The following is a 27,519-nucleotide window of genomic DNA, read 5'->3' as shown; positions in this document are numbered from 1 at the left end:
TGCGCTATATAAATAATAATAATAATGATAATAATATTTACTTAATAATAGGTGACCCCCAACCCAAAGTATGTCTGCACCTTGATCATCACTTTTGCAGATGATTATCTAAACTTTGCATAAATAACAGGAAAAGTTAACTAAAAGCTCAAAAAGCAAGTAAAACCGCTAATAATGAGTATGTTTTACATGATCGCATGTAGCTCACAAAGGCCGTGTTATTCTATAAACAATACCCTTCTGACTTCTGACAAAGACACAACATCATGTAAAGAGAAACACTTGGCTCATAGAACGGCTTTGGTGACTAAGTATTTCAGAGCTAGTGAGATAGAAATCCACTCCAGAAGGGTGAAAAGTACAATTTTCTTTGTTTTGACAGCCCACACTGAAACCGTGATAACATTTTTACTGTCTACTGTTTACAGAAATGAATTTCCACAGCACTCCAAGTGTTTACATTGCATAAGAGCATATATAATTATGTACTTGAGTTGTGAATGCAAAGAAAATTTGTAAAGTATAATAAAAACTGAGATTGTATTTTTTGTGTACAAAGAGCAGGTCAGTCCTGGAGCTAGTGTTTGGGTAGGTAACAATGGTAATAGAAGGCATGAAACTTTATTTGTGATCAAGAGTATGTGATATATTCTCTTGAATAAATCATATTGGGGCAGATTTATCAAGCAGTCTGAAAGTCAGAATATTTCCAGTTGTCCAAGGCAACCAATCACAGCTCCCCTTTAAAATATTCATGAGCACTGGTGAAATGAAAGCTGAGCTGTGATTGGTTGCCATGGGCAACTGGAAATATTCTGACTTTCAGACTGCTTGATAAATCTGCCCCATTTTCTTGAGCACAATTGAGTCACAGTATACAGCCCTTTGGACATTTGGATCACTTTTTGGATCACTTTTATGTGGTTACTACAACAACCTGCAAAAACCATACACCAAATGCTATCTTATGACTAAATTTTTACAATGAAGTTATTACAAATAGTAAATTTAATATATATGTCCACTGAGCATGCAAAATATATAAATCTTATGATTCTAATACTTTCATTCACCTATCTTGTGCATTAGGTGACAAACACATGTCACCAAAACTTTACCATTTATAATTGTGCCCAAACATGAGAGGATTTTATTTTTAGACCAACAACAGCAATTCAATTCAAACAAGTTGACCACAAACTGTTTAAATACTGATATAGGAACCTGTCATTTTGTCTTAAGTTGTAAAGTTGATGATAGATTCCCTTTACAGCATACACTATAATGTTATAGGACTAATTACAGAAGACCTGCTTGCTTTATAGATATAGAATGCACAATATCTTGTAGATGTGTCAAAAAAGAAGATGGCCATGAACTTTAGGCCTCATGCTCATGGCCATATTCAGGATTTGTATTACAAGAAATCTTCTATTTCAGGGTTCTTACTCCAAAGCGTATTGCAAGTCAACATTCACCTTCGAAGAAGATGAATCCCACATGAAAACATTTAGATGATTGTTTCCTGAACAGGGACATTGATAACCAATAAAAGTTTAGAGTTAGGATTAGATGAAGCCTTGTCTAAACATTCGGTCAGGATGACATTATTTCAGGCTTTACAATTTCTCAAGTTCTCTCCATAAATATGTTGGGGTTTGGCCAGCTTGATTCTATCTCACTGTAACAAGTACATTTCAATGATAGACTTGTGGGATGTTCTTTAAATAAGATCAATTACAGCACCTCTCCAAGGTAATCTTGAGACGGCTATCTAATCTTGTAACCAAAGTCTGGAACACTTTTCACAAATACTTTTTACAACTGCTCGGAAAAAAGAATCATAAAGCCAAAGGCAAAATTGAGACTTCTTCCAAGGCAAACAGTCTGTGGCATACAAGCTATTGAAATATACATTAATCTATCAAATATGTTCTACGCTCATGAGCAAGAGATAGATGTGTTATCTATTCTCATTAATTCTCAATGCAATGTGTCAAAGATTAACAGAAGAGCTCATGTCTGGAATAGAAACAGACAAAAACTATTTTGTGGTCTTGTTAAACTGAGAGTAGTTAAAGGTACATAATTCATCTAAATACTTTTGCTGTGCCACTGTTATGCTATTACATTATCAAAGTTTGCAAATATGTGAATAGATTAGCATTATTAATAGAATGTCAATTATTCCTTTAGTACATTGGTCTAATATGAGGAGACAATTATTTTTATGCTGGTTCTGGACGCAGAATTGAATACAGAATTTTAACCTAAATCAGGGCTTGGATTATACAATTAGATTAGGTTGTTCTGCTCTTTTTAACAATCCACCCCTGGCTGTGGCTTCAGATACTTCTTTGAAAAACCTGAATATGTATTCCCTTCTCTCATCCTGAATTCCCACTTTGCATTCATACTGCGTTAACATTTTTATTTACAATGCTTAGAGTAAGGGTGAAACACTGGCCAAAAAGTATCAGCCCCCTGGGTCTGCACATGAACACATAATTTTAATGGATTTTTCAATAAAGAAATTGGATTTTAAGGATGCAATGGGTTGAGATTTCTTTTGATCAATTTAAAGTTATAACCATATTTTTTATACCATATTTTTATACTATACTATTTTAGCAGGAAAAACACCAGAGAAGATACAGAGGAAGCTGGGACTGGGTATGAAAAAGAGGTGTGTGTGAGACTGAATGGATGTAGCAGTTCCGAGTATGTTCATGTGAGTGAATATATGTAGCAGACCAGAGAGAGTGAATTTAGCCAAAGGTATGTGAGAGAATGGATGCAGCAGTGCTGTGTGTGAGTGCATAGATGTAGCAGAGCTGGGAATTTTTAATTGGTGTCATATATGTACTTCCTTTTTTTTTGATGATTAAACCTGGGGTGCGACTTATAGTAAAGTGTGTCTTATAGTCAAATAAATAGAGTAACTCTTGTCAATTATTGTTACATGAAGTCAAAAGGAATAAAATTGCAAGCAAAATCCCTGCAAAGAGACCAGCCCATACATATACCATTGTTTTGGGCTGTGTTTAAAAGCCCTTCCAGCCCTTTTTTAACAGAAGAGAACTGTCCCCATCCTGATGAAAATCTGTTTTGAATGAATGTACTTTTTGTGTCATACATAGTGACATAAGCTATTTTTAAGGCGCAGCTGAACAATAGGTGGTCAGTGAATGTCAGCTATAGCAAGTAGACAATATTAAAGAAGAATTCCAGCATAAACCTATTCCCATAGCTATTATGAATATTACACACTGTAACGATCCACATTTTCACCAGAAAATATAATTCATTCGTTTGGTTTCCTATCAATAACAAATACCGGTAATAATAAAAACTGATTATGTTTAATAAGATTTTAATAAGATTTATAAGACTTGACATATACATTAGATCTATCCTATGATGTGTCGAATGAGCATCCCACAGTTTATAATGTATCTGCTTTTGTTCTGGTGAATTATGACTTAATTTGCTGCATTAATGTTATACCTCCGGTAAATAGGAAAGTAACAATAATGTATGAATTGCACAGTTTTCCAGAGTTTTTAAAAACAAAGTTCCAGCACATAGTTAGAAATGACCATCTCATAGTTTCAATAGTGGTGGCTTCTGGGTGCCCTTCTGAAAAATAAATAAATAAACCCAGAAAGGGTAATAAAAATCTCTTTGCTGATCCCTACTATTTGACAGTTAAAATACCCTAACCCTCTTATAATACAGAGAGAAACCCACACATTTATTCAGTGGTATACTAAAGTATTGGAACATGGCTAACCCATAGTTGGACTGTTTTGGTCCTAGGAGCCCTGTCAGTAATCTGCTGACTGGCCTATGTCTTTAACCTATGCCCTCTTAGCTCTGTGTGCCAGGAATACATGCCCATAAAGTAGCAGCATTCAGGCATTAGAAACAAGCTGAATTGATATAGAGCTTTGAAACATAGTTGAAAAGGCCCAAGGAGGCTAGACATTAAATTATCTTAGTTATCCATTGCATCTACAGTGTTTAAAAACAAACAAGGGAGTTTGTTAGATAATCGACGCATATTATTATATTGGGGGTTGAAATGCTTTATCTGAACAACATCCTTATGACGTACTGTGAGGGATCTGCACAACCTGGGGTGCAACTGATGGATTAGTCTGTGGACCAGTCCGTGTCTGCAATTAATTGTGCTAACCCATTGAAACGGTATTCTCTTAGCCCAATTTCAGGCATTTTTCATTGCATACTATCAATGCATTGCATACTATGGAGGTGCAGGGCAATTATTCCTACGTTAGAATCCAGGTGAAACTGCTGATTCAGAGCTCGGGTGTGTCTGAGGATACATATCAGACAAAAAATACAGCCTGTGAACTTTGTGAACTTATCACTCCCTTATTCTTCCTAACACATATTCCCCAACCACACAGAGGATATCCTGAAAGGAGGCACTAGCCGAGTCAGCAGTGTATAATGGCTGCAACGGGTATTGCTGGGAGCACATATGACTCCCTGCATAAGAGAATGCAGGACACAAATATTCCTGATATAATTGGCGAAAAGGCTGGAAAAGCTGGGAAAGAAAATACCAGGGAAATGTGGTGAAATAAAACAATTCCTGGGCTATTCCTGGTGTGTTTTTCTTCTAGTTTCCAAAGTAACAACACAAAGGCCTCCAGATCAAGTAGAACTTTGTTAAAGCTGATGAGATAATGTCATGTAAAGTTAAGCAGGAAACTACTTGCTGTTACACCCTCATGTACTGCTGATGGTCACTAATCTAAACGCTGCAGATGAATGATAATCTCTCTGGGATATCACACCCATTGAACTGAATGATGGTAGCAGTGTGTATGGAAAGTATGTGCATCTGTGCAGACATGGAAGGGGTAAGACAGGGTGAGCATTGAAAATATGGTATCCAATGGAAGTTTTCATATAAATAGTTGCACAGTCAACAACATTAATGCACAAGAAGACCACTGCTATTATAAATAACTGGATTCTCCACAAAATAACAGTTCTGTAACATTGTTTTAGATAAGTAGACCAGACACTACAACAGGGCACAAGGCAAAAATCTATCTATATAAATGCCTCTTTCTAGCATTTTTAGAAATATTTTCTTATTTCATACTTATATAATTTCAGATTTGGTTTATTTTGCTGCATATCTGAACTAAAGAGTCACAAAAGGATCTAAACAAATGATCAATGTACTTCAAAGCATAAACATAAAGGTTAAGATTATAAAACAATCCATTGTGTCCAGAACTACATTGATACTGAAAACAGATCAATGTCTGATCTTTACAGAGTATTATTGATGATTTTCCAATACGCCATCAAAGGAGACCTTTTAAAGGGCTAAAAATAAAGCACAATTGTCATAACCTGTTACACTAAATAAGTATCTTTTATCCCATACAGTTCAAAGTCAGGACCACCCTACATTCAAAAGGACTTCAAGGATATGGAGACTTACAATAGAAGAGCAAAAGGGTGTTATTTTCTCTCCGATGGCAATTGTCCATAGTACATGAGAACCAGTTTCTTTCTGAACTCTTAGCTCTTTTTCTTAAATGACGGGTTTTACAAGCTCTGTCGCTTATCATTTCAGATCAGGGAATGCTTGTAGTGGTGCTGAAGCCATTCACATCTCTGCTGTCCCAGGTGCTGATTCTTTTCCCTGAACCTTGCATTCTCGCAAAAGTTTGTAAATAATAATTTCCCATTTTTGCTTTCCTGACTTAAAGAAAGTGACTAGAGAAGATTTCAATCACAGTGTCCTGGATATTCAGCTACATCATAAATTCACCATTAGACCATCACTTTCTCATTTTCCTACTATACTACCAATTAGCCATGCATCTGTGTGACAATACATAATCATGGACAGATTGCTATTCACTGGAAGCAAACCTCCATCATAAACCATCCTAATCCTCATAAAGCATCCTTCCTTCTAAAATCAACTAACTTTTAAAATTATGCTCAGGTGGATGTTTCCAGAGCTCCTCAATGATGTATTTTCACTGGTCCCCCTCCTGGGGGCTTGGAGACATGCTCACTATTACTGTGATGCCTGTGATGTGGTAGCACTGAGATACTCTGGAAACTCCCACCAGAGCCCTTCTGGCTCATTCGCATGATTTTTAAAGTTGATTTTTGAAGAAAGAAGGCCAAGGATGACACATATGAGAAGATTCCCAAAGTCACAGTGCCTGGATCTGTGAGTAAGTGCCTCTGGTGTACCATGCTTGATTTTGATGATAGATTTAATTTAAAGCTTGCTATAGAATGACATCAAGCAGAGATCTATATAGCCTACGTAACAGAACCATGGTTGTGCCTTTTCACTACTGTACCCTACACAAGGGGGTTGTGAATCCCTGTTCATATTTACAGCAGCTGGGGTCTTCAGTCATCAGATACGCATTCCCCATCCTGAAGCTTGGGTGGTTAGTGGAAGATTAGAAGATTGATTTAAACCTTTTATGCAAATACATTTTCCATTAAAACTATTCTTCACATAGCTGCCAGTGTGAACATCTCATCAGCATAGCTATAAGGTAATTCTAAGATAAAAAGTTATATTAATAATAGATACAACATTCCCACTAATAACATTCATATTACATGGAAATGTACAGCCTACAAGTCTATCATCCTGGGGGCTGCTTACTTGAAGCTACAGACCTGAACAAGTGCCGTGCTTTGATATTCACTGCAGGGAAGTGCACATAAATACAATTGTAAGGTATATTAAATGTGAAGAGGTTGACATCTTGCGTGCAAGCAAATGCTTTTAATGATGAATCATTTAGACAGCTTTTATTTAAAGCCGTAACCTTTCGCATTGCTTTTTCCATTGCTACTGATCATATTGCCAAGAACATCACAATTATTTGAAAGTGGAAGGCTCTCCACAGGGAGCTTAATGGAGGTGTCAAGAAAACATCTTAATGCAATAATCCCGCCAATTATTAGCAAAGGACTAAATCTCATCATACAATCCATGTCCTAGGCCTGGAAATATATATCTAAACACATGAGCCATAGTGGAAAACAGAGGCTGAATAATGCTGTACGTGGAAGAGTGGATGAGTGGCAGGAAAAAACACAAGAGATTTTAATAATCTTGTAAACCATATCACCTCTTGTCAGCTCCCATCATACATGAAATCCTATGGGCATTCTATGCATAGAGCTGAAACGATGCAGCCCAAATATAGTAACAAATGAAGTGGCAATAATGTAATGCACAGAAGCTAGTGAAGGCAGCAGAATATCGGGAGATGGGTAATTGTTTCTGACTGACTACAAACGTAATGCTGACCTACAATGACCCCAGCCCCTACACTAGGAGGGCGTTTACATCCTGTGAACAATGAATGGGAATATTACTGACAAGCTGTGGTGCGGCCTCACAAAGGATGTTCTATGTACAGCATACAATATTTATTCCCTGATATATTTGTATTGGAGATCAGAAGGTAAAGCTATGATTACTACTATGAAATGGAGCATTATTTAGGTTTACAGTAAGATGCATGTCATAACTGTTCTAGCATGTTGACTGACAGAAGGAAACATGTCAGAAAATGCGTTTTCTTGATAGGAACTCAAGCTGAATGGATCAAGCCAATTAGACCAGGATTCCCTAGAGTTTTTGGTATAGCAATTTGGGTAATTTTACTACATTTTAGACATGCATGTGACATACCATATAATTCTTATATATCATAACACGCATACACACAGCTTTCAGTACTGAGATCATTTCCTTTGGATACATTAGTGCTGACCGCATTCACTGCGCTTAAAAAGTACAAATTGGAGACACGATTTACAATATCTATGACAAGTCACTGCCAATCAAATGCTAAAATAAAATGTAAGCTATGTCCAGCACTAGATAACATATCACACATATCACACAATCCAATTAAAGTAATTTTACAGCCTGAAACATTTATTATATATCCACTGGAAGGGTGATATATACTAGACTGGGGGTCAGAGAGTAACTTTAATAGCCAGAAGTCCAGCCACGCCATGAAAAAGTCTCCCGACAATGATTTTAACAACTGTTTCCTTCTATTCATTCTGTAAAGTTAATTAACAAATATGTTTTCCAGGATGAGATAAGGAGAACCTTGCCTCAGTGCTACCTGGAAAGGAAGCTCCCTAAACATTAAGCATGACTTAGAAGTCAAAACTTGAGAGACTTGAGAGTTCCTTTTTGGAAATACATACATGTTTTACTAATATCCCACATCATGTTATTAGGCTTCTCGTTAGTCATGCATTGATGTAAAAGAGGGCTGCTTTTCAAGGTAGCATTGAGGCAAAGTTTTCCTTATCCCACCCTGCAAAAAGTACTTTCCCCATAGCAGACTTCTGAATGGGGCGCCCCTCCCCATTTAAAAAATGTACATTTTTGCAAAGTCACACATGCGAGTTACAATCACACATTTATAAACTCATGTGCACGTTTATGGTACATATTGGGGGTAATTTACTATGGGCACGAATCGCTATTTTTCATCTGGTTTCCCAAATATTACCGTTTTGCGACGGTTTTCCCTGAATTGCCCTGGGTTTTTGGCGCACGCAATCGGATTGTGGCGCATCGGCGCCGACATGCATGCGACGGAAATTGTGTGTGTGGGGGGGCATGTCTGTCGGAAAACCCGGCACATTCGGGAAAACCGCAGAATTTTTTAAAAAATGTGTTGCTTGACACACGCTTACCTGCACCAGGAATAGGATAGTGAACTCCGGTGAACTCCAGCGGACTTCAGCGCAGCAGCGACACCTGGTGGGCATCGGGCGCAATACCTTAGTGAATCCCGGCCGGACCCGAATCAGCGTCGGAGAACCCGACGCTGGCTCGCGACTGGACTGGGTAAGTAAATGTGCCCCATTATGCAGTATAATGTGCAGAATAATATCTATTTAAGGGGTCACATCCTCCACTCTCTAGTGTGTTAGTGTGTCGGGTCTTATGACAGGGCCCCTGACTCTGTGGGCCCCTACAAAGGCTGCTACCACTGTAGTTGCGCCCCTGACACATTCTCTATAAGCCTCTCCTGCTTTCTCTTTTGAACTATCAACAATGCCGACTCACTATTATTATAGTATCTCCAAGGACCCGAGTGTGCACTTTAAGGCTTCAGTTCAATATTCTGTAAACCATGGATTCCTTAATCATAGTTACACCTAAAATTATGTGATGGATTCAATGAAAAAATAATCACACAAGCTATGTACATGGGAACACATCTGTTTATATTCCATAGTTTTGGCCTACTAAAAGCTTTCTTACGCTTCACTTTTGTCTTACAGATATGATATATTATTCATAAAACAAACACATGGTTTATTGCTGGCCACAAGTGGCCTTCAAGGGTCTTTTTGTGGCCTTTAATAGAGCTATTATCAATATTTTCTTTACTAATGTAATATCATAAGCAGTGATTTCATAAAAAGACTCTGGTAGCAGGAAAGTGGGCGAAGATATTGATCATAGGATGAATCTAAACACATATGAGACAGTGTAATGTATTCTAGGAGAACACTGTAAACATAGACCTACATGTAATATTAAGAATGAATGTGGAATCAAATATTCAATGAATGAGCAACATTTTAGAATTTCATGATATAAACATGGAAAAATATGACCACTTAATGTTAATTTTATGTACAGTATATTATGTTTCCCGACAACACACTGGAATATAAAGTAGTTTTAATAGGTTTTTATATGGTTAAACCATCAAAAATTTTCTGAAAAGTAGTAGTATTCTTATGGGGTGGTCTTTTAAGAGATGGCCAATAGCCCACATATATGGTCAAAATTATGATAGGAAATCTGGTTTGGATAAGGGAGAGGGTCTTCTCAAAGAACTCCTTCTTTTATGGAATACAAAAGGTTTAATATCAAGTACATGCATCAGAACTGATAATAACTAGGGCTTCGATAATTAACCAAAATCATAGGGCTAACTCACTGTCCTCAATACTCTTCTTAATTTGTATATGTTATGGGCTATATCTATGTTAAGCCATATTGTATAGACTGCCAAACACTTCAGTCTATTATCTTCAAGCAAACAGAACTCAGAACCTTTTTGGGCTATCTTGGGACACTAAACCACCCACTGAGCTTTATGAACTGGTTATTTAAACTACACTGTAGTTTCTCCCTCTGTGCCTGCAATGAAAAACACCCAGTTCCCGACATTACTGTGCATGTGCTGTAGATATGGCAAATGTGCGATAAAGCCGTACTCTGGCTTCAGTGAATCACTGTGCAGGCGTGCAGGGCACCAAAGATGAGCCCGACTTGCCTTGTATATATATATATATATATATATATATATATATATATATATATACAGGCGGTCCCCTACTTAAGGACACCTGACTTACAGACGACCCATAGTTACAGACGGACCCCTCTGCCCACTGTGACCTCTGGTGAAGCTCTCTGGAAACTTAACTATAGTCCCAGGCTTCAATGATCAGCTGTAATGTGTCTGTAATGAAGCTTTATTGATAATTCTTGGTCCAATTACAGCAAAAATTTTGAAACTCCAATTGTCACTGGGGCAAAAGAAAAAATTTTGTCTAGAACTTCAATTATAAAATATACAGTTTCGACTTACATACAAATTCAACTTAAGAACAAACCTCCAGACCCTATCTTGTATGTAACCCGGGGACTGCCTGTATATATATATATATATATATATATATATATATATATATATATATTTATATTTATATATATAGGCAGTCCCTGGGTTACGTACAAGATAGGTTCTGCAGGTTTGTTCTTAAGTTGAATTTGTATGTAAGTCGGACTGTATACTTTATAATTGTAGCTCCAGGCAAAATTTTTTGGGTCTCTGTGACAATTGGATTTAAAAAATGTTGGGTTGTCATAAGAACCAGAATTAACAATCTTAAAAATCTTAATTGCAGACACCTTGTATAACTGTTACAGCTGTTTATTGTAGCCTGGGACTAAAGTACAGTAAATTACCAAAATCCAGAGGTCCGTTTGTAACTAGGAGTTGTCTGTATGTCGGGTGTTCTTAAGTAGGGGACCGCCTGTATATATCTGAGCTTGCAACAGGGTGATTTGGGACACTAAACCACAGGTCCCCAAGGACATTAGTTGACTTAGGTTCCAGCTATCTTTTATATGGGTTGTAAACACAGAAAATAATTCCTCACAATAATGTAATTAGCCACACTGAAGTCTGAGGTGATATTTTATTACTGTGTTATGTCTTCCATTACCATACTTTATAGACAGCATCTCCCAAGAGAGACAATTAAATTAGGGGTAGTAATGTTGGATATTTCAACACTGTCTAAATTGAAATTCACCAGCCTAGGAAGCCTCCTATAACACATGCTGTGAAATGGTTAAAGATATAGTCTTCATAGCAGTATATGTTTTCCCATATGTGTACAGTATAACACAATTCTCTAACAGTTGGAGACCACCAGATGTGTTCTTTCTGCAGTATGGGACTTCAGCGGCTCATTCAGATCCCTCGTGTCTACAGAAGGAGCAGCCTGTTTAGTCTTTACATTCTGTTTGGTCTAAAGTATTTCAAAATGTAGGAAATAAAGAATGATTAACCCTTCAACTTCCCCTGCAGAGGCGAACATTGGGTTACTTCTACGTAACTTCTCTGATCTTCAAGGTTCTGTAAGGTGTTTAGAACTGAGGATTATAGAACAATGGGACTTCAGTAGAAGAACTCTTTCTATGGGTTTGAATAGAATGTACATAGTGTAGGTATTGTTAAATAAACTATGTCATTATGATTATTAAAGGGAAATGACAGTTTGCATAGATGGAAGCGAAGTACTAAATAGTTTTGTGATATCACATCAAAGTGTTTACTCGGGGTCTTTTTTCACACAAGGTAAACTTGAAGCAGTCTAGGGTAAATTGTAGCGTGACATTTTATGTTCATGTTATATGTTACGTTTTAAACATATATTCTGTCACACTAATACTAAAAACACTTATGCCACCAGAGAGAATAGATGTGAGGTTGATGGAACTGAAGTTGTACTAAACGGTAGTGTACTCTGACTGCAATAAATTTTCATGCTTGGATTATGTTTTGTGGACTATGAGAGCCAGTTCAATGACTTAACATCTTCTAAACTCACTTTCTTAATATAGGCAAGAAATTTCACATTAGAAGCATGCATCACCACTCATTGATTGGCATGTACACATTACATGGGGTTTCCATAAATATAGTTATTGATGTGATTCCCCTGTCACATGTTTTTTCCCTTACATGTGACAGGGGAATAGGCAGGTGTCTGTTTACACTGATGGCAAATAATGAGCTTTATGTCTGCACAAAAGATTTTTTCATTCGACAATGAGCTAATCCTTTGACTTCTACTTTCTGCTAACCTTTACATACACAGATCAGTGTTGCTATACTTGTGAAATTATAACATCTATGTTAATGTACATACATTCCTATATTCTCTTCTTTAGCAATATGTTATTGTGCTGATGCTTACAAAAACAAAATGTACCCAATAGGAAAGTTGTTGCCAACTGTGGGTTTAGAAAGATGTAAATGTGAAATGCTGTGGTATCCTAGGTCATTTTGGGTGGACTAAAAACTGAATGAAGGTGCATTCATTTTTTCTATGGTACATCTAATAGGAAAACTATATTATACATTTAAACATCACATATATATATATATATATATATATATATATATATATATATATATATATATGGTATATATATGTATAGATATCTATTGTGGCTTCTAAAGAGTTTTAGCAGCCCCTATTCTGCATCCACCTTCCACCTTGATGTTATATGAAGGTAGGAGAAGTTTATTCATATTTAATACATAAGAAATAAGAATGTGGTCTGCATCAATACATAATGTACTCCCAAAGAGGCAACATTATGAGCTCCCGCATTGGCCACTATACAGAATAGTTACACCCAGTGTAGTTGTTGCATATATATGTATATGCCCCTAAAAGTACACACTGTGGCAGATTTAAAAGTCTGAAAAATCTTGAAACTATGCCTTTACTTGCAACAACATGTATTAAAGAGTAAGAATGTTCTTAGTTGCCCATAGCAACCAATTACAGCTCAGCTTTCATTTTACCAGTACTTGTGAATATTTTAAAGGGGAACTGTAATTGGTTGCCATGGGCAACTAAGAACATTCTTACTCTTAGACCGCTTGATAAATCTGCCCCATAGTGTTAAATATAGTACAGTATAAGACTGTCTTGTCTAACTAGTTACTGTTGACCTGTACATGAAACTCAAACCTTTAAAAGCTCTCTCTTCTTCATGGTTTTAGACTAAGAAAATGAACACTCACCAGTTTGTAGTAAACCAGCACCGCTATCCTTGACTCCAAAGTGTTGTTGAATGTCCAATAAAACCCCTGGAAAGAGACAACACACAATATGGGTGATCTGTGCTATTTTTATAGAATCATCTTTTCTTCCAATTAAATAAGTTTTTAGATTGAAGGAACAATAATAGGACAGTGGTGGCAAACCTGTGGCATGGGTGCGAGAGGTGGCCTCAGATCCCTCTGAGTGGGCACCCATGCTAGCACCCAGACAAATTTCAAGGACCCACCTGGATCTTCCATACTTAGTGCTATTTTAAAAAAACATGGCCTGGGCTTCCTAGCAATGCAGGAGGATCAAGTCATTGTGGACAGGGTTGGAGCATTATTGGAGCGCCTGCACCAGGCTCTTTGCTTATTCCTGTTTAGAGGACCCTGGTGGGAAGCTACAATGATACTCTGAATAAACCTACAATTGAAAGCTGTAGCAGAACAGTGAGCACTACGTTTCTGCTTAAATTGCAGTGCTGGCACTTTCCAATAAATAAGTTGGTTTTAGATGTAATTTGGGCAATCAGTCTTTAATAGGTTTGTCATCACTGGTTCCCTTCCTTCGCGGAGAACTAATTTAATTAATAACCAAAACTCTGACTAATATGTTATTATATTTGTGAAAGAAATGCCACTGACTTAATAGGGAAGACAATGTAAAAGTTATGAGGTAGAGGAAGCTTCTGACTACATGGTGTACATATCCGGCAGCATCCAGTGGTCCATCTCCCCAGGACATAACAACACTTGTTTTATAAATGGCTCCTAAATGGGGTCATATGAGGGCAACAAAAAGTGAGATTGAGGTTTCTCTAATTGGTTTAACTTTCCTACATTCTACTACATGTACATTACCATTACTTCTGTATTGTAGTCAGTACATTAGGCAGATGTTGTTCTATAACTACAGTGACTTTCAGAAAACTTCCATTTCTCCTGTTTTATTTATTTTGTTATCCAGAGGGGACACTTATTTCCTGATTGTCACAAAAATAAATACTAGGAAAATAACAAATAATCAAACATTATACAACAAAGATAGGTTTTCCTATGAGACTTTCTCACGAAACAGATACTTTATTGGGAACTGTGCACCTTCTTGCAATACAAGGTAGTGTTCTGTGTCTCATCACTGTGTAACTCTTTGGAGTGAGACCTTCGTGTGGCAGGTTCATCACATGCAACAGCTGAAGGGTTTGCTTATCAGTAAGTCAATTGGAAAATACGATAAGGAGATAGTAGTGCAGTTCATTGTCCATTGCGCTTTACATACATCATTTACAGTGAACTTGGGCAAGAACCCTTTAGCTTTGAGCACTGGTAACTGTTCATTAGGTAAATCTTGACTTTTATAGACAAATCTAAAACACCTATTTTAATAATAACATTGAAATTACTATTCATAAATAATTGCAAAAATAATCAAATAGAAGGAGCCTAGCAATCCTATCATGGGCCATCATTTCTAAACACTATGGAAATAATTGATTTACATATATCCACTATGCTTTCCTAGGATGCTAATCTTTAAAACTTGATAGCTACACAACACAATAAAAGTTGGTTAGTATATCAATGCATTTTGCCATTTAGACCATTTCTCTGGGAGGTATACCGTAATAGTGACCATAATGGTTGATTTCTGGGAGCAAACAAAATAGGCAAAATGATGGAAATGCCATGGAAATAAGAGTGAAACTTAGAGCCAACTAACATGACCTCTGAAGTGCTGCCATGCTACAGTATACTTTATACAGTGTACAGTATCATTTATACCAAAAATAGATACACGAGTGGTGCTGTCCATGAAACTTCTCATTGAAAATCTTCTGGGGATATATGACACACAGTCCACAGGTGTAACAGAGGGTAATAAATCAATTCGGTTGTGCTCTATTCTTAAAGGGTATCTACCACCAGGATGAAAGACTATGCAAATTAGCCTGAGGGGCTCCAGGTTTATTAACACCTAAGGAGTCTGGAGCTCCTCAGGATCATTTGCATATGGTTCTTCATCCTGGTTGTAGATGCCCTTTAAGTAGCATGCATGGTATGACATCATAGAAAAGAAAAAAAATGAATGCCTCACACGGCTTTTCCTTGTCTTCCAAACTGAGGTTTATTCAAAAATATATACCCACATAACAAAAAACACGATGCAAGGGAGTGTGGATTGTGAGGACACCTCACTGAATAGGTGTTTCACAGAGTAGAGAAGAGAATAAACCTCAGTTTTGAACATCAGGAAAAGCGTTGAGTGCCATTCATTTCTTTTCTTGGATATCATACATTAATTTATAGCATCATATGTGGTCTACACAAGGGTGGCAAAAGATTCATCAAGTTAGTTTTTGTTTTCCTCTTATAATTGTTCATAATGTACAACATTTTTAAATGTTATGCCTGCAGAACGATGCAGAGATCGCAGCACAGATATACAGATATGTCCCCATTTTGCTGTCTCTGAGCTTTTGTCTTTGGTGTTTTATTTCCTCCTTAATAGAAAAAGCAGGTTTGTCTCAGCACCATGCTCCACCTTAGCAACGCCAAACAAAATGCATTTTTCACACAAATTCCCATGAGGCTTCCAGGTGTTCATTAAATAGGTAGGGCATTTCCAAGATGAAAGCATGACGAAACCAATACAACATATATGTACACAGCTCCTCCTCACCTCTGTATGTGGAAAGGCTGTGTCGCTGTAGCAATAGTCATTGTCCTCCTCACATCCTTTTATATTGTCTTTATTGTTTGGATGATGATTTATACTTCAGATAAGGCCTGTTTTATTCTAGCAGTCTATTTTTCAGCTTGCGACTGAAGATATTAAACCTGTTTAGCCTCTAGGGAAAAATAAGATTTTAGCTTTGTGTGATGGGATCCATCCAATGTCTCCGTCTGAAGCTGTAAAATTAGATTTTATTTCGACAAATTCAATGATCGTGACTACAGAATGCTATTTTTGTGTCATATAAGGCATGAAGTTATGAAGACACTAAGAATTTATGTTCCTGCCATATTATTATGTCAAGATTTATGCCATAAATAATGTCAATATTTCAACACCATTACAGCCTCAGAATGACAGTCTGTGGTATCACTTAGTGATCTAAGGTCAAACTAAAGATTTACATCATCCCAGACACAAGTGCTGCTGGGGCAGGGCATGGACCATGGCTGCCCTCAACCTCGGGTCTCCAGGGACTATATTGTTTCTATTGAGTTAGCTGATATTATCAGTACGTAGACTACATTTTACCTCCATGTACCAACATATAAATAACTAAATAGAAATCAAATTATTGACTAATAAACATACTGTACACTTATGGATATTATGAATACTCATAAAAGCAGTAAGAGGTCATCACAACAAGGGTTCTCACCGACATCCCACTGTAGACTAGAAAATGTCATATTTGATCTAAAAACCAGCTTTATCAACCTACCCCTTAATGACCAACCTATACTGTGTGATAAATTCTAGAATTACAGGCACTTTGCAATGGCACATTAGGGTTGATATACATTTATTGGTTGCTATCAGTTTTTTTATCATCATGTTGGTTTTACCATCAGTGTAAGGTAAATAGAAAAAACTGATGGCAACTGCGGCTTTCTGCACAAGGGGCATGCAGTTTCATGGGACGCAAACAGTCTCGGATCTTCCCTATCTTATGTGTCTTGGTCAGTCTGCACATGCATGGGGCTGTGGATCCACAGCTTTCTGCAAGAGCTTATAGAAGCGAATGGGACCGTGTTCTGAAGCAACTGTTGCCGTATGTACCAAATTCACATTCATCTGCGTGAGCCTTTACTAAAATTCATCACTCCCATTTCAGGTCACTTTATTTTATTGATGTTCCTATATGTGGAAAGTCTGGATGCATTATATGCTGTATCCCTTCACTATAACAAAAGTTGTGGGAAGTTCCAAGGATATAATGATTAGTTTTATAGGTCACTTTAATCTAAACACATACCTACAGATAAAGAAAGCTCCATTAATAAAGTTTAATTGTTTCTTCCTGTCACTGTAAAACCACAAATCTCAGCCCAGTCAGAAATGATGCTTAGTGGGTGGACATTTTATAACACACCCTTCTAGGAAGTTACTCTTCTAAATCATACCAGCCCCATTTTCAATGTTAATCTACATATAAAATTCAGGCCACACCTCATAATATTATGATGCTAGTTACACAGTAAGTCATACAATATAATTCAGCTACTTTTATAGGGTATTACATAAGCGTTCACACATAGTTTACATGACACCTATAAATATAGATCCTGCGCTGCATAGCACATGCCTCATCCTTATGATCTAATTGAGAAACAGTCGGGATAGATTCCAATGTTTCATTCATCCCAGAACAACATTTACTGTCAAGGAGAGCAACTGCTGGAGTTTACTGTTCACTTCCAGCCTTGCATTTAGGAACCTCCACTCAACAACACCCAATATGGGTTGCATTGTGTATTATTCCTGAATATTCCTTAAAGAAAATAATAATAACGGTAACACTTCCTTTAGCCTATCATTGTCATTTCTGGGTAAAATCTAGCAGCATGTAAATCTGTGGCTGTGGCTGTAGCCCAGCCACTCAGGTAGAGCCTGGGCCGTTTTCCTCCATTTACTATCTAAGGGACTGCTAAAAATGTCCAAGTACACATGACTATCTCCAGCAGTGCCAGAAAGGGAGTGGGGCATGCTGAGCCTTTCCCCCCCTTTATTCAGTGGAACAACTTTGTTTTAATGATCAGTGGGGTCCTATCCAATACCAGGACTGCAATGAAAAAGAGGAGTGACATATATAAATTATGTTCTCCTCAATAATGATCTAAAAATATTTTGGCTTTAAAACGTGCTCCTCAGATATCAAAAGCTCAGTCCATTAGCTGTTCTCTGGCCTTCTGCTACAAGTGACATACGCCTCCTAATACTTAACAGCCTGACATTTGTAATGTTTCCTTTTTTAGTAGCTGGAGGGAGGTCCCAGATTTACTCAATTTATGAGCTGAATCTGGATGAAGCAATCAGTTACATGATGCATGTGTTACTTCTATCACATGGCATATAATAAATAGCTACCAGAATAACCCGATCATGGATTTTTCATTTGCTAGTTCTAGAAATGTAACATTAATTACACTTGGGAGTGGTTATAATTATACATGATGTAAATGATTAACATTTCACATGAAGGATTCATTACATACTAGAATATCTACTTTGATGTGTGGAAACTGACTAAAAACACTTTGTAGTGTTCTCCAGTGACATACAAGTTACTAACTTGCTGATCGGTGGCCCATGGATCGCAAGAACAGGGTCTGTTGGAGCCGGGTCGTAGCCCCGAATGAAGAGAGCATCCAGTTGTGAATGAGCTGGCTGCTCCATTCATCTCTATGGCATTGCTGAGCAATAATAATAATCTTTATTTTTACAGCACCATCAAACTGGATAGGCGCTAACTTGTATGTCGTTGGAGACCCCTTTAATAGAATTTGTGAGATATTTCACTTGTGTTACTCATCTTCTATCATTTCACTACAGAACCAATGTTCCATTTCCTCCGGACACTTGTAGCTCAACAGACAATGTTATTTCATCAAAGAACAGTGTTATCATCTGACCAGGGTGGACAACTTGAAACATCTGCTCCTGATACGAGCACTGAACTGGAATTCTGCATTTATGATTTTTTTTCCAAATCAGATATAGTGTATTATTAACAGTAATTTAGATGTGGCCAAAATGAGCCTAAAACTCTTGTCTAAGGGGAATGTAAGTACTTTAAAGAAGGTATACATAAAACCCAGGAGCCAGTACATTTGGAAATATGATCCTGTGTCTAAACTTTTGAAATGTTTCGTAAAGATGTATACACCAAAGTGACGACTAGAAAGATATTATTGATTACAAATGTTCTAAATACAATGTTACAATAACCATAAATGATAGGTGGAAAATTCTGTTTTTAGCACTGGTGGCTGTGACTACTGCAGGTGCTGTTTGGAGTCTTCTCATTGAACTACAATTATAGTAACCACAGCGGCAACTTCATCCTACAAACTTCCTAGAGTTGTGACCACACAATGCCAAAGGCTTTCCTCTGCTTATGCTCTCGGCTTATTTAATGTGGCTGAGAACTGATAAACAGAAATGAGTAAATACTGTTCCAAAATGAACCCAGTGAACGCAAAAACCGCAGACAAAAGCATTAGGTACACTAAGAAAAAGATAAATTGGGACTGTGGAACATAGTCATTATCCACTTAAGCCATCATCTATTCATACACGTATATTACACATTGAATGTAAAAATATGTTTAATAATATAGCAACATAGTTCAAAGTTTTAAACGCTAAGAATGTCAACATGGAAATTTTCTATAAACATAAGACATTAAAAGTGTAGGTGTAAATAATTTTCTTTTTATGAACGGGCCAGTTTTCTAAGCAAAGTATTGCTTTGAACTAGAGTTTACAATATGGCAAGTGATAATGATGCACCATCTATATTTAATTTAGAGCTTTTGCTGCTCATACACAGCAATGCCTATAGGAGTAACTACAAGGCTTCAGTATTACTTGGGTCCTGCCACCTTATGGGTCTGATGGTCTTTCAAGGGGAACCAGAATAATAGCTAGCAAATCACAGTTGTTTAGCCCTATAACAGATGCATCAGGGCCAAAGACAGATGTGGTGAACCTATGGCATGAGTGCCAGAGGTGGCACTCAGAGCCCTTTCTGTGTACACCCAGGCCTTCACCCCAGCAAAAAATTTGCTAGACATGACTCAAGGTTTCCTACTGCGGTCCAAAGCTATTTTAAAGCAACTCTTTCTTGGCAGCAAGGACTACACAAGAAGCAAGAAGGTATGGACAGAGATGGATTATGATTGGAGCTCCTGCTCTGGGTCCCCTGATCCTTCCTCTTCAGGGGACCCTGGAAGGAAGCTACAATCCAATTTTTTTTTATTGTGTTGGTGTCCTCAGAACGCCAATACGATTAAGGCTTATGATACAGTTGGGATCAATAGGTTACTGCTTAAATTGTCATCTTGACAATTTGCGACATAAAAGTGGGTTTTGGTTGTAGTTTGGGCACTCTTTGTCTAAAAGGCTCGCCATCACTGGCCTAAGGCAATGTAGTTGCAGTGCAAACAGCTAGAAAGGTGGTAAAAAAGCATCAATACTGAAGGCATGGATATCTTGTATTGTATTACCCAGAAGGCTATCTTTAATGTCTATATTGCATCATTATCACTAGGTCTATAGAGATGCAGTGCTTACAACCACTGCATTATTTCAGATTATATGGGCTCTTATAGCAGATCTAGACCTGAGCTTGTGCTGTTACACACAACACATCCCCTTAAGCACACATTCTTCCTTTTTCCAGGTCTATTGATTGAAAATGAAAACTCGTGGCACGCTGCCTTAATGAATTATTCATGCTGTGAATAAATCAGGGGATGCCACTTAAGGAGAGCTCCGTTTAGTCCATTGCAGAGTCTCTAGAGAGCGCAGCACTGCAGCTGAGCCTGGAGAATCTCCTTCAGTATTCATTATACACATAATATTCTAGGGCAGAGATATAATGTAGACTTTACATCTGCAGGGTACAGAAGCCACATCCTTATAGGTGCAAATGTGTTCCAGTATATGTTTACAGGGTGTTTAAGCTGCATTGCGGTGCTTCCTAACATGCAGTGCTGGGTGTACACTAATATATTCCCTTTTTTAATACAATACTATAAGAAAACAAGAGATTTTTTTAATACTTGGAATCCCAATTCGTGACATGTATGCATTTTCTTCTACTGCCTAAAAGTAACATTAGTCACGTTTCTCTGGTGATGAATGTGGCATAAGACAAAGCTTACAAAAGGACAATGAAAAGAATCAAGTATACCATGTTATTGTTCGGTTAGTAAAGCACAAAACATACCGTATTTCACACACCTATACTTTGCATCAGTGAAAGAAGAGGTGAAAATAATTTCATGATTTGCTTCTTTGTTTTTTTGTCCAACAAACCTGCTGTGGGCATTGCAAAAGATTAAAATCTGCTGTCAAAACCCAAGGCATTTCATCCTGTGGCTTTAAACTTCACACACAGTCAGTTTATCACTTTATTCTATTTGTGCAGCATGAAATGAACAAGAAAGTCTCAGCATATTGCCCATATAGCACTCTGATGACAACCATTGCACAGAAGGCTAATGTATGTTGACAATGCATAAGTAACTCGTACTGACCATCACTCTTACCCATTATTATTCATCACTGACTTAAAAAAGGGCTATATACATTACATAAAAGTAGGGTTAAAGGGCCCATAAAGGGGTTCTACCAATCTGATCGGTGTAGGTTCAAGAGAACAAGGTTTCTGTTCTCATCAACTGATACATTGACAGGTTGAGCATGTGTGCTTCTACTCCATTCATGGGAGCAGTCGCAAATTGCAGAGTACAGAGTTCATATATATCCTACACTCCCATAGACAGTGAAAGGGATTACTTCATACCCATGAAATATCACATAATGAGTATGGGCGGTTTAATATTAGGTTCATAACATGTAACATTAGGTCAGTACAATGATCTTAGCGGCTACACAGGATTGAAGTAATAGTGTAAAATGTGATATTTCTTGAAGCTTTTCTCTTTTGAGACATTAGCACATAATGGCCTAATTACTAACTAAAATTAGTCATCACAATGAGATCTTCAGGTCCTTGACCTAAAGAGTAAGATGAGGACACAGATTAAATAGAGAAGAATATGCATCACACCCATACAGAAAAAAGAGCTTACAATACATATTAGGATTAGAGGTTAGTCACCTCTACTAACCATAACTCCACCTGCATCCCTGTCCTCCTTGCCAAGTGTTAACTTGTAATGTAACAGCAGCTTCACTAAAGGTAACCCTAATTCTAAATATCATCCGTGTTGTCCTGCTGAGTGTTTCTTTGGGATTGCAATAACTGGGAACAGTCTGCTTCCTAAAAAAGAACTTCCTAAAAATGATATCGGAGGGCTGCGACCTGAACACTTGGCGGTCTTGTGGGCTTCCTGCTCTTTCTCTTTGTTATAATATGTGCCTTCTCAACAAACTTTATTGAACCATAAAAATTATATTCAAGCTAAACAAATGAAAGCTGACATTATGAAACAGACCTTCATAGCAAAATATCTTGTGATAAAAGTCTACAGAATTTTTCATGGGATTGCAGCTAGGACAGCCGACATGTGACTGGATAATCTCCTATACTATATCCACTACTGTTGAACTCATAGTAAGAAAAGCTTAGAAAGGGGCTGCTTAAGGAGTCACTTGTTTGAAGCAAAAGACGTCAACCGGCTGTCAGTAAATCTTACGCATGCGCGGTAGATCTACACCTTGTGCAGCTCGGTCAGACTCCCTTTAAAACATTTTGCATGGTATAATATAACATAGAGCTGAAACGATTAGCTATGACTAGCAAATACAAAAGCATTTTGCCAGCAGCATAATATGTCTCACAGCTTGACTGAGTGATATAAAACACTGACAATTTTTTTTTTCTTTTCCAGGACACAAGCTGTAAACTACATTGCCAGGATTTATGTAGTCATCTAACACATCTAACTAATCTTCACAGCTGCATGTCATACATCAAGTGACATTAAAGTATCACAGATATATTGCAGTCTGTCATTTACGGTGGCAATGCGTAGAAGCACATACAATAATACTGTCTCAGTGTCAGACTACCTCGATTTTATTACATGTTACAATGTTTCATGTTCCAGACATCTTAAGCTTTTCATGACATGCATATTTCCGCTAAATGTTATAATATAGGAGGTCATTGCTATAGATTATTTAGGTCAACCCTATAAAATTCATATTTGTGAGACCATTCCTATTAATATGTACAACATTAACTTCAATGGATATTGAATGGATATATCTAGAGAGAATTGCTCCAGTAAAATTAATATAATACAGATACCTGCTAGAGTTGCAATGAAAAGTGGTCTGATCCTTGGTGTAGACTTCTCATTGAGGATAGCTTTTATGCATAATATTTGCACAGGATACCTGGACAGGAAAGAAGAGTGGTCTTCTCCAGGAAGTAATTATTAGGGAGCTTTCATTTACTTAATTTTACTATGCTCCATTTACCTGAATATAGCTAAACTATTTTAATTTCCATTCCCTTTTTTAGATTTGGTTTTAACCCTTGAAAATTGAAAATGCTCCAGAAAGATGTGTTTTTTTCATCAGAACAATACCTAGGGCAGGTTTGTACATATCCCGCTGAAAACTTGAACTTCCCAACTAATTTGAGATGTTTATGGAAGCAAGACAAACGTCTGAGACCATTCCAAATGTATATGCTCCACCGCTTTGTATGAAATTGGTTCATAAATTTCAAAGGCTGCATGTGTATGAACAGGAGATATGGAGGGACACACTGGTAATAGTAATTCCTTTATTTATAAAGCACACACAGATTACGCAGAGCTGCACAGAGCTTGCCAAATCGGTCCCCAATGAAGCTCACAATGTAATCAACCTACCAGTATGTTTTGGATTGTGGGAGGAAACTGGAGGACCCGGAAGAAACCCATGAAAACACTGTTTAGATTTAGCTTGTGTGATGAGTGCCTAAGACTAATTTTTAACATAGAATATATTTCCAAATTATTGTAGTACATGTATTCAATAATACTCACAAAAGCTTGTGTTGTCTGCCCCTTAGGCTCAGGAAAGCCTATTCTAAAATGCAGACCATATTCTGCTGTCACACTTGTAGTGCAATAGCTGGGAAGAATATTCTTCTATACTCCTTTATATTTAGATCAGTGATTAACACTGAATAACAAGAAGATATTATACATAATTCCCTTATAAGCTTGAAGAAGACTGTAGAATAGGTCTGTCTATAACTAGGGGTCATCTCTAAGTTGGGTGTCTTAAAGTCGGGGAACATGTTATAAAAAAATTGTCATGATATAAATGACATATTAGGAAGGACATTTTCTTATAGAGGTTGTATAAGGAATAGAGAACTATGCGTATGACGAAGCATAGAATAAGCATTTGTCATCTGTCATTGAACTTGTTCATAACACAATAATGGTTTTTCAACCAGGTAACAGAGTTGTCATGGAGATATACAATTGGCAGTAGTGCAGGCAATGTTTTTCACATTTTAAATGGAAACTGTCAGGCACATCTGCCCCCCGCTCTCAAAACAAAAGTTCTACCTCATGTAGTCAGTGACTCCTTTGAATTATAAAATGAACCCCCCAGTCTGCATTGTAATGCTGTAAATTGAGTCAGCGGGGTGTTGATCCGTCTTATGCACACACCTCTTGCTAAGCTGCATCACAGAAAGCGGTATGAATGATATGTGCAGGGGCAAGTTTATAAGAGGACAGGGGAGGAAGGGGGTGTTACTTCCTGACTCGGGTCAGCTCAGAAACACCCAGCTGCCTCAATTCACAGGATTACAATGCAGCCTGGGGGGTTTTCACAGGAGCCGCTGACACATTTCAATATCCTCATGCAAAGCAAATCACTACAGAAAGGGGAGCTAGATGTGCTTTTAGGTGTGGGGTGGCAATTTTTTATCAGTTTCACCTGGGTTTTACTGTTTTACCCCATGGTGCTACACCATGTACACAAATTGTGACACATGTGTTAATAATAATAAATAATCGTTATTTATATAGCACCATCAAATTCCGTAGCACTTTACAAATCAATTTGAATTAAATTTTAAAGTAGCATTGTGTGGAATATAACATTCATTAAATATGTAGTAATATAGATAGGACAAAATATGTTATTACTCAAATATAATTACTAAGTTTGGAAATGACATGCCTGCACAAAAGTATGCCAATCTAGTATAGAGTACAGGTACCGAACACTGACTCACACTGACTCAATAAAATTGTTTATTAAATGTAAAAATCGGAACAATTCATTGCAATGTTTGGCTGTATATCTTTGGTCCCTACAATTGAACAATATTACAGATCTAAAGATGTAATAGAAACATATATATTGCAATGAATATGTATAAAATATAGAAAACATAAACTAAAAATGAATAAAATGTGAATAAGGTCTCAGGCTGGGCAGCTAGAAAGGTGGCACTGAAGGGCCCAAGTGCATACCCTTTCCAAAAAAAAGTAAAACATTTTTCTTATATAAAGGAGATCTAACATGGAATGTGTAGGAGCGACAAAAGATTATGTCCTTTATGGAAAATGTCTTTTGTAACCATAAAGGACATAATCTTTTGTCGCTCCTACACATTCCCCGTTAGATCTCCTTTATGTAAGAATTTCTTATTCACATTTTATTCATTTTTAGTTTATGTTTTATTTTTATTTTATATATTTTATGCATATCCATTGCAATATATATGTTTCTATTATATGTTTGGATCTGTAATATTGTTCAATTGTAGGGACCAAAGATATACAGCCAAACATTGCAACCGGAATTGTTCCGATTTTTAGATTTAATAAACAATTTCTTGCTAAGTGTGAGTCAGTGCTCAGTACTTGTACTCTATATTTGCATTTGTTGTTTAGTACATGACAGACACCTGTACACTACCGTTAGCACCTCTACTATTTATCCATTATAAGCTAAGTGGGCGAGGCAAGTGCTGAGATACTTTTATATAGGGTTTTTCAATCTTGTAGTATGGCTGGACATTGGATCAATGGCAGTACATGGTTCACACAGTCACTGCTCTCTTGGTGCTCATAGAACAGACATGGAATTCAATTTCTATCATGAGGTAAGAATGTAAAGGGTCTTTGGAACATGAGCCAGGAAGTGATTTACTTCACCAGACCCTGGGGCTTGGGAGGGGAAAAAAAATTACAAAAAAGAGAAAACATATATTCAGTTTCTCAAAGCACATAGCTTCGTGTATGTAATCCCCTTCTATTTGCTTTTAACCATGAGGGTAAGCTTTCATTACAACCTGTAGAAAATAAGCTTTGCCCCTGCAAAACTTCCGAATCATGTGTTTCTATTTTATATTCTCATATAGATGATGTCAGAGAATCTTATGGAAGGAGCATTATAGAAAGAGGGAAATGCAAGCATTGTGCCAGTAACTGGTGGGTAAAAAAGCAAAAGTATAAAACTGTTATTTTGTCAGATGATTTTGCAGTCAGATCTCAGATCATTACTTTGCAGAAAAGTTTTGTGACTTAACATCGCTTTGTAAACCCACAATTTAAGCCACCACTTGCAGAAGTTCTCCATTGTTTGTTTTGGGTTATCTTTTCATTCAGTGTAAATATGATACTGCACGAGACAAATACAACAAAGTGTATGTATTTGTGAGTGTATAGATAGACAGAGGTATTGCAATACATACCTATACTAAAACTGTCATAAAAAATTAGGAAACAAAGTAATTACTATTTTTAATAAAAAAAATATTTGTATTGTAACCTTTGCTTTGATTTATTGGAAAGGTGTCTGTCCCTAGTGGAGCTCTTCATGCCGGGCGCCTGCAGACAGAAATGATGTAACTTAAGGAGAAGCATTTGTGAAGCATTTAAGAGGCATCAATCTTCTAGAATAACCTTTTCTTCTGCTTGAATTGACACCGGCAAAATGCCTTTTTCACAGAATAGAGACATATGTCAATATGACAACATATATACTGTATAAATGATTTTTCCAAGTGTAACATAAACATGAAGGCTTGTGTAGGAAACCACATGCTGAATAGGATTCTCTCTGCAACCAAAAAAATGTGAGTCACACAAAAAAAGGAATCTTTGAGAAAAAAAAAAAAAGAAAGTAATGAATTCACATATGCACGATTAAAAGCACAAGTTTTCCTTCAGTAGGGAAGTGGTGGCTAACCTATGGCACAGGGGCCAAAGGTGGCACCCGGAGGCCTCCCTATTGCGAACCAGGCCATTCCCCAGCACATAGTTCACCAGACAGTACTTGAGGTATCTTCCAGCAGTCCCAGGTAGCATAGGATGTTACTTTTTGTTTTGTTATTTTAAAGTGACACAT

At 37.2% G+C, this 27,519-nt stretch overlaps 1 protein-coding gene across 4 annotated transcripts in view; it reads right to left on the bottom strand.

Moving 5' to 3' along the window:
- SPNS2 (SPNS lysolipid transporter 2, sphingosine-1-phosphate) overlaps positions 1-27,519 on the bottom strand; it is an 89,417-nt gene that overhangs the window by 37,796 nt on the left and 24,102 nt on the right. For all 4 annotated transcript variants that reach the window (XR_011853176.1, XM_072136148.1, XM_072136149.1 and 1 more), the window contains exon 2: positions 13,419-13,484. Coding sequence is in view for 3 of the 4 variants with exons in the window: in XM_072136148.1 (XP_071992249.1) it covers positions 13,419-13,484 (66 nt within the window). In the remaining variant the exon portion in view is untranslated. The remainder of the gene's footprint in view (positions 1-13,418; positions 13,485-27,519) is intronic.

This window comes from Engystomops pustulosus, chromosome 2 (genome assembly GCF_040894005.1).
Source record: "Engystomops pustulosus chromosome 2, aEngPut4.maternal, whole genome shotgun sequence".
NCBI lineage: Eukaryota > Metazoa > Chordata > Amphibia > Anura > Leptodactylidae > Engystomops > Engystomops pustulosus.
The sequence above is the reverse complement of the archived record's forward strand: the minus strand, read 5'-3'. Positions and strand labels throughout refer to the sequence as shown.